The 16068-nt window shown below is 47.7% G+C and overlaps 2 protein-coding genes across 5 annotated transcripts in view; both read right to left on the bottom strand.

Moving 5' to 3' along the window:
* Window positions 1-599: 599 nt before the first annotated feature.
* LOC117890107 (neogenin) overlaps window positions 600-16068 on the bottom strand; it is a 36415-nt gene continuing 20946 nt past the window's right edge. Inside the window, exons 2-10 of one of the 4 annotated variants that reach the window (XM_034794773.1) lie at window positions 6131-7327; window positions 4697-5477; window positions 4294-4576; window positions 4020-4229; window positions 2616-3952; window positions 2305-2558; window positions 2061-2247; window positions 1256-1389; window positions 600-1187 (exon numbers count right to left, since the gene is read on the bottom strand). In XM_034794773.1, the coding sequence (XP_034650664.1) occupies window positions 958-1187; window positions 1256-1389; window positions 2061-2247; window positions 2305-2558; window positions 2616-3952; window positions 4020-4229; window positions 4294-4576; window positions 4697-5477; window positions 6131-7327 (4613 nt within the window). In that variant the 3' untranslated portion in view covers window positions 600-957. The remainder of the gene's footprint in view (window positions 1188-1255; window positions 1390-2060; window positions 2248-2304; window positions 2559-2615; window positions 3953-4019; window positions 4230-4293; window positions 4577-4696; window positions 5478-6130; window positions 7328-16068) is intronic. The other 3 variants (XM_034794775.1, XM_034794774.1, XM_034794776.1) reach the window with 3 other exon arrangements.
* LOC117890109 lies at window positions 1486-2025 on the bottom strand. Its single transcript, XM_034794777.1, has one exon. The coding sequence runs from the start codon at window positions 1906-1908 to the stop codon at window positions 1501-1503; it is 408 nt and encodes a 135-aa protein (XP_034650668.1). The 5' UTR covers window positions 1909-2025; the 3' UTR covers window positions 1486-1500.

Raw genomic sequence — 16068 nt, 5'->3', positions numbered from 1 at the left:
ACATAACTTTTTAGGCAATACGCATTTTGAACATATCAAAATCTCCTAAAAGACAGTGTGTTAGACATATGTATATAAATGCTATCAATAGTACAGTTGAAATCGTAAATGCTTTACTGGCTTACAGTTTAAATCTATGTAGATCTTAACCTTATAGCTTAAGTAGGGGTGTGTAGGGAGAGGCGACAAATCAATAAATGGCACGTTTCCAACTTTATGCAAAAGTTGAAGCTAAGAGGATAAAATACAGAAGACACTTTAAGATACAAATTGATTTCGAATGTTTTGATTGTGTTTGTGAGTGTAATACATATGTACGAATATTAGCATAAAAGTTACGTTCTTAGGGTACGCATTAATAGTATGAAAGTTAGCTTAGACGTATGTATGTATATAGATGCAGATGCATATGTATCTAGAATGGCATATGTACTATACGTGTGTATGTATATGATTAAACCGAATCTGCATGCGTATGAAATGAAGATGCTGCAGTGTGATAAATATGTTATGTCATATGATAAGTGGGCTATAGGGTCAGGGTCAGTCAATCCTGCCACACAATGAACGCACTTCTGCTCTGGCTTTTGCTTTTTTGCTTTTTACACAGTTGCTGTTGTTGCTTAATGGCTAACTAACTATGCTAGAATGCTATTTATAGTTATGAATGTGTGTATCTAGACTTAAACGTATATATGGCGGCGTCGTTCGTATTTACAGTTTTCATCATTCGATCGTTTCATTCGTTTGTATCGCACATGGTTTGTAACTAAAACTAAATGCAGACCTGGCCAATGCTCAAACCAACTCGATTGCTGCCAGCGGATGTGTGGTTTGAGGTTGCTTGTTAATCGATAATAAAACAGAAACTAAAAAACAAGTAACATAAACTGTTCTGTCGACTAATACTTGTGCAGTGGGCGGGGCGGGGCGGGAGTTGCAGTAGCAGCTTCACTGTTAACACTCAAATTCGTTGGCCGTGATGGCGCTCAGATCCTTCATGAGACCCTCCAGATTGGCCATCTCCTGGTTGAGCTCCTCGGTGGATGTGCTCGGTGCCAGTCTCTGGATCTCATCGGTTGAGTGTGCCACCGATCCACCGCCCTGCAAGCGATTGGGCGTGGCGGCCGAGAACGATGGCTTCTTGTAGGGTGACTGATTCTGTGGACGAATTGTTACGGCAGGAGCTGAAATCGAGAAAGGTGGCACAAGCGTCAGTCCGGACACAAGATACAATTGCATACCAAATACTCACTGTGCTTATTAATGGGCGTGGCTACCCCGGTGGGCGGTGGCCCTGGCACACTGAAACTCTTGAGCGGATGCCCGCGTTTGGCACTCTCGATGGTGGACACACAGCCATTGCCAGCAGCTCCATTGCCGGCATTGCTGCACAATTTTGTTGGAGAGGGAGAAAGCAAAGACAAAGATTTAGATCTAGTTAAAATCAAGTTATTTTTTCTATTTCTAACAAATTTATAAAATCATTCGAGCGTTTGCTCAGTTTTGAGCCAGGGCCCTGCTGGGGACTATTCGACTAACGCTGTTGCCCTGAAAGTAGAGTTTGCGCGCATTCTGAATCTCCCGGGCTTTCATGGCCAGACGAGTGTAGGGCAGACGATCGCTAGCAGACATGATTTTCCACGTGTAGCAGGCCAGCTCCGTAACGGTGGCCGAGTCGCGCATGCTGAACACCCCACGGGCCTGATGATTGATCAGAATCTCGTCCAGGCGGAACTTGTTCATGAAGTTGACAAACGGCACTGGAGAAGACATCAGCATCAGCTGATGATCCACGCGTCGCTCCAGTGTCCGTCGATTCAGCTTCATAACACCCATCGATGGCTCTCGCACCAGATTGACCGTCACACGGGCATCAATCCGTCCCCATCGCGATCTTGAGCCCATGCCTGTGCTTCAATTATTATTATTTCCCAAAACAGGGGACGCAAAAACTGTTTCGAATTTAGCTGATAATTTTGTGGTGCTACTCTGAACAAACTCGGATTGAAGGGCAGTCAGGGATATGGATACTAGATCTAGCCAGGAACTAAACTTACCAGAAGTTGGCATCGTAGCCCCCATAGGGGTGCTCGGGCGTCTGGGCCAGCGAGCCATTCTGATTCGGCTGCGAGAGACTCTGCTGCGAGAGGCCCGTCTCCATGGTCATGTGCGAGCGGTTCTGGTGGTTGTACTGGGTCCTCGGATACTGCGGACGCTCCATCGTAGAGTTCATCGAAGTGGCTGCTGGGGGGGAACGGCATTTGATGAGTCTAACCAAGGACAAAGGGTTGAGCTACTCACTCATATAGCCGGGCACATAGGAGCGCTTGTCCAGCGAGTTGGTCACATGTCCCGGTACTCCGCCAGGCGTCTCCACCTCGTACTCGCTGTGGACCACCGAACGGGGCAGGGTCAGTGCACCGCTACTGGAGGCACCATCGCTGCAGACGGGCGTAACTGTGTGCAGACCCTTGTCAATGTTCTTCAGCTCCATTTGGTCGTGATGTATCCATAGATCTGGAGGCTTTGGCACTCCCACGTTGTTCTTTTGATAGCTGCAGAAAAAACACAATTAAAAAGTGGCACAGGGACATGAGACACTAAGACTTTACCTCTTCTTTGTGTGCTCTGGTGAGGATTGGGGCTTGCGGCGACACAGAAGCAGTATGCCAAAGAGGACAACCAGCAGCACCACGGCCGTGACTCCGATGATGATGTACAGCAGCTTCTCGTTGTCGATGCCCTTGGCAATGGTGTCCGCCTCCTGCATGATCACCGCGGCGGTTGTTGTGTAGGACACCAAGGCGGAGAAGGGAGCATTGTTGTTGCCCTGCTGCTTGGTGGTGCGCGCCTGCACCTTGAAGTAGTACGTGGTGTAGGGCTTCAGGTTGGACAGCATCAGCATGGTCTCCTCGCCGGCAAAGGCCTCAATGGACCAGTCCCGATCCCGCTTCGTAGTGTCCGTTGTGTAGTAAATGTTGTAGCCGGTGATCTGGCCAACTGTGTGCTTCGGCGGCATCCACTGGATGATCACCGTGGGCGGGTTCTCCTCATCCAGGCGTACGGTCACCTCGCGTGGTGGCGTCACTGGCACATTCTGATAGGTGCTGTTCAGCACGGACATGGACCAGGCTGACTCGCGGCGGCCCTTCACCACTTTGACGGCGAACTCGTACTGGGTGTTCGGACGCAGGTCGTTGATCATGCAGTTGAGATCGGTGGTGTTGTGGTAGCGGTAGCGGCTGGATCCCGTGATGCCATAGCTGATCGTGTAGTGGCGGTTGTCGGTCACGTGCTGGTTCTTGTTCAGCATCGTGTCGATCCAGTAGACAACGATGGAGGAGCTCGACATGGTGATGGCCCGCAGGCCCACGGGCACCTCCAGCGGCACGGGCACATCGATGGGCTCCTCGTCGCGCGTCTTGATGTTGTCGTATATCGGCGGACCGTCGCCCTTCACATTGCGCGCCCTCAAGGACACGACGTACTCCGTGTTGGACTCGAGATTCTTGAGCACGTGGTAGCGTTCGGTCTCCTTCAGCTCGATGGTGTTCTCATCGGGTATGCCCCGTCCCCAGCCCAGCACGTAGTTGCGTATCTTGATCTCCGGCTGCTGCGGCGGACCCCAGTGCAGACCAATGTTCTCCGCTCCGGGCTGTATGTTGATCCAAATCGGTTTACCCGGCACCTGCGTCTCGTCCAGATCGTTCTCCAGCGTATTCACGCGATACCACTCCGTGAACGGTCCCGATCCATTCACCGTCATGGCCGCAATCTTCACCTGATACTCGGCACTACGATCCAGTCCGCTCAGCTCGAAGTAGCGGATATTTGCCGGCGTGCTCTTCACCTGCGGTGCATCCTTGAGCTTTCGGTAGCGTATCTTGTAGCCAGTTATCTGGCCATTGCGATCCTCCTCTGCGGGTGGCTCCCAGTGCACGGTAATGGACTGCAATGGCAAGCATGAAATTGTTAAAGCGCTCTTCATACACTCTAAATCCAAGGGGGATACTTACACTGGAACTGGTCACCTCCAGGGTCACATTATTGGGCGGCTCTGACGGCGTTGAGGAGTATGTCTTCACCTTGATCTCGGCCGAGGGATCGCCCATGCCGTTCCGATTGAAGGGCACCACACTGATCACGTAGTCCGTGTAGGCACGCAGCTCGGTGAGCAGAGCATCCATGGTGGTGCTGTCGTGGTACAAATCGGCCCCGCTTTCATTCTGGAATTGAATTATGGGATTGCTTTAGCTGTGGCTTAGCTGTGGCTTTGTGTCCGTGTCCTACCTCCGAGTAGTAGACGCGATACTTGAGTATCTCCCCATTCGTCACTGCTGGCTCTTCCCAGCGCACATAGATCTCGCTGTGACTGCGCGCATGTCCCTCAAAGTTGCGCGGGGGTCCGGCTATGTTCACCTCCGGCTGGGTGCTGACCTCCAGCGGGGCAGAGGACTCGCCGCTGCCAAAGTTCGTGCTGGCCACCACGCGGAACTGGTAGGTCCTGCCGGGCAGCAGCGATTGAATGTTCACCTGCAGGTCGTCATGTGACTTCGTCACCATTTTCTGCTCTCTAAAGCGTCAAAGGAGAAAAGAAAACGTGTTAGGTTGCGCCTCAGGATGCCAGGCAGACAGACGCGAATTCATTTCCGCTTGTCAGAGGCAGGAAGCAATCAGAGCATCAATCACTCACCTCTCGCTGTTGTTCATCTTGTAGTAGACAGTGTAGTAGACCACTTCCCCCGCATTCTGGAGGGGCTCCACCCAACTGAGGGTGACAAAGCGCGGCTTGACTATCTGTGCCGCCAGGTCCCGCGGCTGGCTGGGCAATCTGGCCAAGAGTCCGCTGCCCAGACTCTTTACATTTCCACTCCCAGCGGCGCCTGCTACGTTGTCTTCCTGCTCGCTTATATCTGGGGGGGACGCAAAATTGAAGGATGGGGGCAGTGGCAGTTGCAATTTCTGCTGCTGTTGCTGCTGGGATTTCTTGTGTTTGTTGCTCTGCCATGTGGACAGTATTTTCTGTGGATCATCGCCATGCTTGTAGGCAGCTATCAGTGCCTCCTTCGTCTCGTCATCGTCATACTCATCATCGTCATCGTCGTCGTCGTCATTGTCATTGTTGGCGTTTGCCCTGTCCCCAGTGCCGCCTTCCCGCCGCAAGGCGCTGGCCTCGTTCCGCTCAAAGTTGCGATCGTTGAGCGGCTGCTCGACACGATGAAGTCTACCCGTGTGCTGCAGACTGTCCAAGAGGGTCTTGGAGAGCAGCATGAGCGGATTATTGGGATCTCTGTCCTGCGAGTCGTCGTCTTCGTCCTCGTCCACGTCCTCAGTGGAGCGCAGGCTGGCCCCCGATTTGGTGCGCAGCTGCTGCTGCTCCCCCGAGCTGTACAGTCGGCGTCGCTTTACTGGATTGTCGGAGGTCTGTAGGGACTTGGTGGACTGGCCTTGGGATTTGCGTTGTTTGATTTTCACTTTTGGGACAGGATTGGGTTCGGATGTTCGGATGATATGTCGAGGAAATGATAAAGTAAGGAAAAGGAAGAAGGAAAACAAAGAAAGGAACAAATGAAACAAAACAAAAGTTAATAAATTATATTGATAAATTAATTGTAGATCAGATTTGAGTTGATATATACTCGTATATTGATTATAATAATAATTATTCAATGTTATTGGTGAACTATTTTGCGATTTAATGGCTGGAAATTGGAGTTGCATTTGGTAAAACTTTTGGTAGGAGGGATATGCGCCTCCTGGGAGTTACTTTTTACTGGGTATTCCTCCATCATTGAATCGCAAAATAAACTACACAAACAATAGATACAAATGTACAAATACAATTACACGATACACACACACACAGACACATAAAATCAATTTACAAAAGCAGGATAACACGATGAAAGGATGAAGGGAAAATGTTTGTACAAACTGAAAGGTCTTCCAGGTAAGTATTTAGAGAGGTAAGTGGGTAAGTGGGACAGTGGCACTAGGCGTTTAATTTCGTAGAGTCATTTTACAGGCCGAATCGAGGCGCCAAAGCGGCTACAGCTGCACAAATACTGGACACCAAGGCTAGGACTACATACAGAGAGAGAGGAATTGTTAGAGGAGAGTCACTTACCTCCTGGTGGGACGACACGTAGACGGGCTGCTGCCTGGACACTGCCAGCGGCATTGGTGCCGACGCACTGGAACATCCCCGCATCGGAGTGGAGCAGGCCGAGGATGCGCAGATTGTGATCGGCCACCAGCTGCATGTAGTCGTTGGGGGTGATGAGATCGCCGTTCTTTAGCCACCTGATGATGGGCTTGGGCTTGCCCCGGATGGCGCACTCCAGCTCCAGTTCCTCCTTCTCGTGGGCGGTCTTGTCGCGTGGCGCCTGGATGAACTTGGGCGGCACCTGGACCTGCACCGTTGCCTGGGCATCCAGGGAGTCGACGGTGTTGCTGGCGCGGCACTGATAGTTGCCCGAATCGATGTCCTCGGCACTGGAGATCTGCAGCGATCCGGTCCCGATGATGGAGAAGCGCGAGTCGAGATCGTTGAGGTCCAGCTCCTCGCCGTTGCGCAGCCACTTGATCTGCGGCTTGGGCACTCCATTGGCCACACAGTCCAGGGTGACGGTGTCCCCCTCGCGTACGGTCTTGGGCGACGGTCCGACCAGGAAGGAGGGGGCCACCGCATGGTCACTGCCCGGCACCTCGGACGCCTTCTTGATGTTCAGGTTGGTCTTGCTGCTCAACCGGGAGACGCTGCCCGAGGTGACGTTGCATTGGTAGGCGCCGCGATCCGAGGCACCCACCTCATCGATCTCCAGTGCCCCGTTGGGCAGCACCACCATCCGCAGCTTGTCCAGGGGCAGAGGCATGTCGTCCCGGAACCACTGCACCGAGTGCCTCACGCCCTCCTGCCAACTGGCCTCGCCCACCATGCACCGGAAGTAGGCCGTCTGTCCGGGCAGCAGGTACGTCTCGATGAAGTCCTGGTTGAGATCCGGCTGGCGGGCAATCGCCACCAGCGCCGGGCGGCTGAGCACGCTGCCCACTCCGTCGGCGGTAAGGAGGCACTGATAGGCGCCGGTCAGGCCGCGGTTCTCCTCCACCGAACTGATGTACAGCGATCCATTCTTCAGCTGCGTGCGGAATGTGTCCCCCACGATGCCCAGATCCTGGCCATCGGGTCCCCGCCATCGTACGGCTGCAGGAGTGAGCATAGCCTTGCCCTTGCCGCGTCCAGGGGCACTGCCGGAACACTGCAGCAGCACCGAATGGCCCTCGGGCACAACAGCATCCTGCGGCTCCAGGGTGAACGAGAGAGCTGCAACAAAGAGACATTAATGGGGGTTGGCTCATCAGAAAAATGGGGGCGAGTAGGGTAGGTATCTGGGGCCGGCACTTCAGGCCAGGCATACTGCAATCTGTCAACTTGTAAACATGACTGAATAATTGATGCTGCAAAAGCCAACTCACTCCGACTACCAACATGACGGACAGAGATGGGAATGGACAGGGCAGGGCATGCCCGGGGACGCCACGAGGGCATGCAAATATTTGCATTTCCACTTTGGCCCCGACTCGACTACGTGGGTGGTGGGTGGATGGTCGGGTGGTTGGGTGCCAGTCGAAGGTAAGAGGGGGCAAGGCCTGCCAATGAATAAGCTGCTAACATGCTTCAGTGTTGGCTGAAGGAAGAACTCGAGCCCCAAGCCCCGAGAAGCCATGACCAAGAGATGAGGTGAACGAGTGCTGACACTTTCAGTCAGTAAAAAGCTATAAAAATAGCCATACTCGAAGACAGCTATTTTCAGCGCAACTAAAGCTAGAGTATCTAAGAGTGTGTAATGTTAATTAATAAACATAATTAAATTGGAGCCAGATTCTAGCCTGGAATTTCCCTTCTTCTGCTCCGTTCCTATTTTACGCATCACAATCATTTCTAGCTGTTTATTTTTGTCATCTCTGACACTGTACAGTTATTCTGCTGTTGGTTGCTCCCAATACAATTCCTGTAAACAGCAGGAACTCTATGTATATACATATGTATATATTTGAGCAACCCTAATTAGGCATCGAATCCCATGACTGACAGTATTAACGGACCAAACATTCATCGAGGAGCGGTGGAGGAGTAGCCAGAATGTTGATGACTTAATTTTCAAGATTTATCCAGCTGTGCAAATGATTTCCGTGTCATGAATTACGCATCACCTTTGCGTTCAATTCAATTCATTTCTGTTGCTCTTGATGTTTCGAAATGCTTTTAAGGAGTGTATCCTCTGCACCTGCATGTTGTGTTGTTCTTACCACAAACGGAGTGAGTTTTCTGCACATTGACCGCACGTGAACTCGAAAGGAACCTCCGACCGACCAGAGCATAAGGCTAATACTCAAAGAGCAGAGTCAAGAAGTATGCCTGCAATTTATTCGCATTGTTTTCCATTCCCCCCCGCAGTCTGCAGTTTACCCAAAGTTATGCGAACCGTGTGCAGTGATGGGTGCAGGGGATTGGGTTCCTGGTGTTGGCTTTATATGAACTCTCCACTCTCCGAACCGGGAGTTTATTAGGCTCTGCTGCGTATGCGAATGAGTGAGAGGAGAGAGTGAGTGGTTGAGTGAGTGATTGAAGTATAAGCTCCACTTTGCGAACTCCCCTTGCTGGATGGAAAACAACAGCCGCAGAGGCCATTGATTAATTCTGCTTCGTTCTGTTGTTTTGGAGAAATGTTACCTTAAGTACGTCCTACAATACCATCTGTATTTGGTGCATAATTTGAGTAGTGTATTCCCTCTTTTGCTCTCAGTGTACGCGTAGTTTTATTCGAACATTTGAGCCTCGAGACGTGTGGTTTTATGGTTATTGCTTTCGGCTCCTGTGCTCCGATGGAGCCGAACTCAAAGAACTCTTTCTCCCCAACCCATGGGCGGACAGATGTGTGGGTGGATGAAGAATGTTTGGTTGGTTGAGTGCCACACACATTCCACTTGATGAAATTGTATTTTTATAAACATATTGCTCTCATTTCTCTTTTTACAGTCGACTTTTAGGATCTGTTAAGGCAGGAAAATGCCTGTAATTGATCCATATGTGAGTAGATGCACTTTTTTATCCATGCATCCTACCATTGCTGGACTATGGGTACTCCACTTCTATTGCCATTTAACGTTTGATTGGTAAGGTAAGATGCTAAATCTACTTCAATTTCAGCTGGATTTCCCTGTGTCCTGCCCTGCAGCTGCAGTGGAGTGTGCACGAGAGCGAGGGTACCTGCATTATTACTCAAACATCTCAATTCAAGAGACTGACCCGCATTTGCAGCTTAATTTTTTAGTTTCGGGGTTGGTTTTTTTTTAGCATATTCCATAATTATTCTAAAGAGAGAGAGAGTGAAGAATTTCTGGCCATTAAGACTGGCATTTGGCTCTAAATCAAATGGAGACATCTCTTGCAGCAATTTCAATTTCAAATTTTATGGCCCGGCCTCGGCAAAGAGCCAGCAGGGAGCTGGATCCAATTAAAAACTTTATTGCTCGAATTGATTTTTATTGTGCACTTCTTTGGCATCTGCCCGCGAGCAGGAGAGTGAGAGAGAGAGAGAGAGAAATACGAATGAGGGAGTGGGATTGGGGCGAGAGGCAGAGATACATAGATCCGATTTCGAAAGTCCAAAAGGGAAAAGAGCCAGAGTGTCGAGAGGAGATAGTGCACACAATGAGGTTATCTGTGCTCCCAAATAGCACAGAAATGTTGTCAATTGATTTTATTTCTCTCTTTCTTTATCCACTTTTGGGTCTTCTCTTTCTTCTCTGGTTATCTATGGAATGGGTTTAATTATGAAAATGTGGGCACACCCCCTCACGCACTGCAATACGATTGACTCCAATAAATAAAACCAATAATTAATTAATAATTATTAAAAACTGTTCAAATAGGAATCGCATTCAAGTGGTAATTGTGCATGGAAATTTAATCAGCTTTTCGCTTTATGAAAGCAGCCACAATTATAGCTGTCATTTCATCCATCCTTTTTGATTCATCCCTCTCATATATCAAAATTGAATTTGAGGGCTATTAACCATTAATGGAGGGGTTTCTCAATTATGGGAACAATGCTAATGATAATGAACAAATGACAAATCGGAATTGCAAAATTTGTATTACCTTTTCTGGCTCTAATAATGATCCGTTCTTCATGCTGATCTTAGCTGTTCCCAACATCTGCACGAATATAATATACCCCATCAGAGGGAACGACCGTTCTCTTGGCCTACAGGTTGGCCGTCTGCAGGGAAACATTTTAACACTGTGTTGCTGTACATTCTGCATGCTACCCCCATGTATTTTTGTCCAAACTGTCGTTCGCTTTCCTTTCTTTTGTTTCCTGCGGCTGTACGTGCAGCAAAAACAACATCAACGTTGGCGAAAAAGTTGCACAAAAGTGAAATAAAATAAAAAACCCTTTTGCATTATGCACGTCTCTGCCCACACCCACACCTTCCCCCATCCAATGCAGCGGCTGAATGTTCAGCCTGAAAACACTTTTTATTCAACAAAAAGCACTCGCAGGCAAATGAAAAATTTAAAGTAAACGTATTTAAAGAGCGAAACAAGAAAAGAGTTGAACGAATATTCATATGAATTAAGTAAATTATTAAACTGTTTGTCTGTGTTTTTGGGCTTCAATTGAGTTTGCCATTTGCCTTAATTACTCCCGAACGGTCTCGTTCATTGAATCAAATTAAACGATTATAATTTAGTCAGATTTGAGCGTTCGCTTTTCCTAGAAATTCCAACTTTTAAATGGAAGAAAAAATCATCGGATGGGGCCAGACGCAGCGAAATGGCTTAATTGAGTTTAATTGTTGCAACAACGGACCTACAACCAGATATCGGTCGAGTCACGCAACATCCATTTACATAAGATTAACAAATACAAAAATTTAAACAACAAAAATGTAAGCCATGAAAAGATGCTGGAGTTGGGGCATACAAAAAAGAAAAGAGTGTAGGAGATATGTACTTGTAGAGATATGTTTGTACGAGTTACATGAATATTTATGATATTCCAATGAATTTGCATATTTTACGATTTTTGAAGGAGGAGGAGAAGCACCAATGGCGACAGTTTGGTGTCTAGTATGCAAATGTTGTGTCTCTGCTGCTGTTGTGCTGCTGATGCTGCTGCTGCCGCTGCTACATGCAACAAGGAGTCGATAAAAAATTAGCAGTTGGCCAGAGTAAAAAGAGACATTGTAAACATTGCGCACATCTCGTAAATTGTCTTTGCAACTGGATCAACTTGCTCCACCCGAAAAGCCTGGGAGGGAAAGCCTGTACGCATATTTCCAAGCCATAATTTACCAGTGAAAGAGCTAATTGCACTCACCTTTCGATGCGATGCCGGGAAAGCCAATCAAATTACCATATGGCCAAAAAAAACAGAGACAATTCCCTAAAAGGAGGGAGGCTAGCAGCAGCACGCAAAAGACGCGCACAATTAGGCAGAAATTTCCAATTTCCACGTTTCCTATGAAACCAGCCAGCCAGTCAGCCACTCAGCCAGAAAATATCTTAAACGAGAGGAAAAGCCACAGAAATTTCGCATATCATTGGGCCACGATCGAAGGAGAGGAGCGCAGCAAGTTGGAGTAGGAGTAGCAGTTGGCCATTAGAGGCAGCTAATGGTAGCACCTTTTAAGGTTAAATTGGGCAAGCGTCCAGGCCAGAAGAGCCTCCTCCTCCTCCACTCTCCCACTGCCGACTTTCGACTGCCTAGTGCTTATCGCCTGACTAAATTTATGCACAGCAAGCAGACTAAGGGTTAAATGTGCCAATAAGCCAAATGCAAGTAGCAGCGAAGGAGACGGAAGGAGAGGCATCTGGACCGGGAAACACCCTGCACTGCTTACACTGCTTACACTGCTTTCACTGCTTGTTTCCAGCCTTATGCCGTTCTTATGCACTGAAATGGGTTACATACAGTCATGGGAAAAATAATAGAAACGGCATGCGCTGCGGCATATTTGAATTCGAATTCTTAGAGAAAATGAAAAAACTGTGCTTTATTTCAGCATAACGGTGCTTTAAGTTGGATTCGCTATAGCGTGTCATCGGTCGCAGTATTTTCAGATTAACTTCAAACTGTAATCCGGTCGACTTTGATTTACATAGGAGGATAAATAAATAAACAGATCACTCTGCCATGGTACAACCCTTGGCAGCCATGAATCCAGGGTATATATATTTAAGCGAAAATCGCCATGGAAAAATCTAAAGACTTTGCAGCATTTTGCGGCTGCATTTGCATTTGCATTTCGGCGAGGAGACTTTTGCGACTATCAAAATGTTGCATCGCGAGCTCACGCCACCGCGATGCGGCGCTGGGACCCCAGAGGAGCAGAATGGCTGCTGCGGTCCCCCATCCACTCGCCATCGATTGGCTTGCCAATGTTGATTTTCCGTTTGGTTAGCCACCACCACCACCAGCCCACTGCTACTCCTCCCTGGCCTCCCTTTGCGTGGCTGTGCAACCAAAGGAAATACCCACAAAATAAGAAGGAAAAACGCAAATGTATGCAAAGAGAAAAGAAAAATAAATACAATTTTGCAACGCGAACGGAAACTGCATCGAAAACGACTCCAGCAGCGTGACCTCTTTTTTCCCTTTCGCCCGCAATTGCAATTCCACCCCCCACTCCCATTCTCTTGTGCGTGCGAATTCGCAGTCGCGTTCGACCTCAGTCCCAGTCCCCCATACAAAACCTCTTCGTTGCTGGCGGAGTATCCGCAAAGGCAAACTCAGAAGATAAAGGAAGGAAGCGAAAATCGAATGAATATTTAATTGGAGAGTGACTTACGACTTACGGGATATAGAAAAGCTCCAAATAGCAGAGAGAGTGCAACTCAAACACTAGAAATCGTGGAAGGAAATATACACATTGCTTTGTTCACTCTTTTATATCCTTGCCAACACAGCGAATATCCTTCTTATGCTGGAGTTTCTGAATGTCTCGACATCCGCAGATATCCCAGAGACATTCCCGAACTGAAATGTTCGCAGCAATTCACACATTTGTGTACAAATATTTCCCTCGATTATAACAAATTGTGTAATCAAATATTTACGATTGTAAAACCCCACCATAATGCAATGCTCAGCTCTCCAAATTCGAACCAATTCAATTTACGTGCCCCTCAGTGCCTATCCATTATATGATTTTGGCCTGTCATTCAGCGTTTTCCCCATTGTCGATCGATTGTCACTTTCGTTGCCTTGATTAACACCTTGTGCGACGCGACACTTTTTCTTTTGCCGCTAACGAAGCCGCAAAATGGCCAGACGAGTCGAGAGCGGATGCAGAGAGCAGAGAGAAAGAGGGAGACGAAACTGCTGCCCTGGGCGTGAAAATCTTTTATGTTGAGTGGAAGGAGGGAGAGACATGCAGGGGAGAGGATGGAGCCGGCCATGACACTGAGAGCAATACGGATTTAAATTCAAAAAGCACCAGGATAAAGCCAAAGCCGCAATCTCGCCAATCCCTCGTCCTGGAAACGCACACACAAACACACACACACACGCGCGCGGACAGAGATAGAGATAGGACAGAATGCTGCACAAATATAATTATAAACGTCTGCCTGGCCATTAGGTGCCAGAAGCCCCAGACCATGACCACTCCCTGCTCCACCCACAGCTTCCTGGAAGTGGCTGCGAGCCCACACCACACCACTCCACCCCAGTCCACCTCCTGGGTGCTGGCTATATATAGCCTCTCTCTGCTCTGCCTATCTGTCTGGCATTTTCATGGAAATTGTCGCATTCAAGTGAAAAAATCAATGGGCATTGAGGCAGGGGATGGTGGCTGGAACTTGGGGCGGGAGTGAGCTTTGATTTTGATTCTATTTTTTTTCCACTTTATGGCATTTCGATTGGCATTTGGCTCCACCCAAAAGGCAATCACTTTGATGACTTTCCTGCCCTTTGCACCCCACCAAGCACTCCACTTGTGTGGCTACATTTCAATTATGCTAATTACAAGCAGCCATCAAAACACCTAATAGCCAAGGGCGAGGATTTATGCATGTCCTACTTGTCCTGCCCCCTAAAAACCCACCAGGATAACTCCATTTGCTTGCCCTTACACGTTCCACCAGCTGCCACCTTTCCACTGCCACTTCTGAGTGTCTGTTTGTCTGTCTGCCTGCCCGTCTGTTTTCTTTGTTTTGTCATTGAAGTATTGCGGTTCGGCTGTTAATTTATGGGTTCTGGTTGGGAGCCCACCTCCCAATCCCAATCCAAATCCCAGGAAAGTACATACTTATGCTCTTCCCCCATTCTGAGAGGTTGTAAAGATGTCCAAACAAAAGGTTCCTTTTCTTGGAGTTTTTGCTTGTGAAATTTCAGGCAAAAAACGATGCGCAAAAAGCAGACACTACGGAGTACAATACTACTGATGTCCTGTCCTTCCATTGTCCTGACAATGAAGTGCTCAAATTACAGGAGGATACCAGATACAGTGCACCAGTATGTACCAGTGTGCCATGAAGCTGTCTACACCAAACCGATAATCATCTAAGGAAACAAAAAAATTTTATTATGCAGAAACGAGAGAGATTTCTTTTCCCTTTTTTTTAGAGAATAGTTTGCCGCAAAATGTCATAGAGTGTAGGATATGTAGATGTCTTGTCTAGATATAACGACAATAAAATAAATCATTTCTTATTGTTCCTGGCTGCCAGAAGATGATGCTTCAAGGCCTCTGTCGGGGATAAAGACTTGTTCTGCATGCAAAATGAGTGTGAAGTCAACTCTCTGCAGACAAAAGATAGCAAGACATTCGCTTTCCAGACTAAACCTGCAGTCTTTTCAGTCGCCTCTGGCCATAATAGTGGTTAAACCATGTAATAAACGCAGATTTTTGTGCTGCAGTTTTTTGGGTAAGCAAAATCTCAAGGAGTCAACTCTTGCGCAAGTTTCGCTAACAAAAGCCGCAGGAGAGTGGCTTAGAAGTGAGCTCCTTAGAGGCCATGGATACGCGCTCCTCAACTTAATTAAAGTTTTATCAAGGCACGCAGACATCTGGCTCCAAGAAGGCGAAAGAGTGAGTGAAGGTTTTTCCCGGAATGCAGCTGCCTTGCCTGTTGCCTGTTGCCTGCAAAAACTTCATCTTTTATTCAATTTGTTGCCGCTGTTGTTATTCTTTGCGTAACTGCGTAACCAACTAAGCGTCTGTCCCAAGTAGGAATTCCCATCCTCAGGAGTCCCTGGAAGTGCATTTCTCTGCTGTAATTGCAACTGCAGCCCATGGTGGACCCGTTCTACGCACATTTATGTATGTATCATCCCTATTACCATCGTTATTCATCATCATTCAATTCAAGTTATGTCATTCTGCTCCACTCCGTCTATCGGGGCTTCGTCTTCGATTTCAATCAATGTGCAGCAGCTTATTGAACAGCAAAAGCTCCTATTATTTTGCCTTCTCTTTATCTTTCTCAGCCACCTTTTCTCATTTTCCTTTCCATCGAGTCTTGGCTTTTGTTTTCTGCTCGTGTGTATGTATGTATTCTTTTTCGCTGGAAAACCATTGAAGCCTTTAAGCCTTCACCAGTTTATGACGCGTCGGTTTCAATGAGTTCGTGCCTCAATAGAAGCCGCTATTGCTGCCACTGCCACTGCCACTGCCTCCTACTGATGATGATGATGTTGCAGCTGCTGTTGAGTGCAGATTAAATGGTAAATTGCTTGGAAAATACAAGAAAGGATCAAGTTTGCTCGACTCGCAGATTACACAAGCGTTGCCATTGGAGAAGAGCAGAAATATTCAATCAATGAATAATGAGGGGCCTTGATTAGGCCTTAGACCTTCGTTTATGCTAAACTCCAGGAAACAGGAGGACTCCAGGAAACTGATGGTACATTTACCTAGAAATAAAAGAAACGTAAACAAGTCATGAGTGAAAGGTAAAAACTAAGAATTTACTTAACTAAGCCTACAAAATATCAACTAAATGTGCGATGGATGAATATTTAAAATCACTTCTGAAAGTAACTTCTGACT

Source organism: Drosophila subobscura, chromosome E (assembly GCF_008121235.1).
Source record: "Drosophila subobscura isolate 14011-0131.10 chromosome E, UCBerk_Dsub_1.0, whole genome shotgun sequence".
NCBI lineage: Eukaryota > Metazoa > Arthropoda > Insecta > Diptera > Drosophilidae > Drosophila > Drosophila subobscura.
Note: the sequence above shows the minus strand (reverse complement) of the source record. Positions and strands in the feature narration are given on the sequence as shown.

Bases quoted from the DNA above. Each gene is read 5' to 3' on its own strand.
- LOC117890109 (XM_034794777.1), bottom strand. From the start codon at position 1,908: ATGGGCTCAAGATCGCGATGGGGACGGATTGATGCCCGTGTGACGGTC.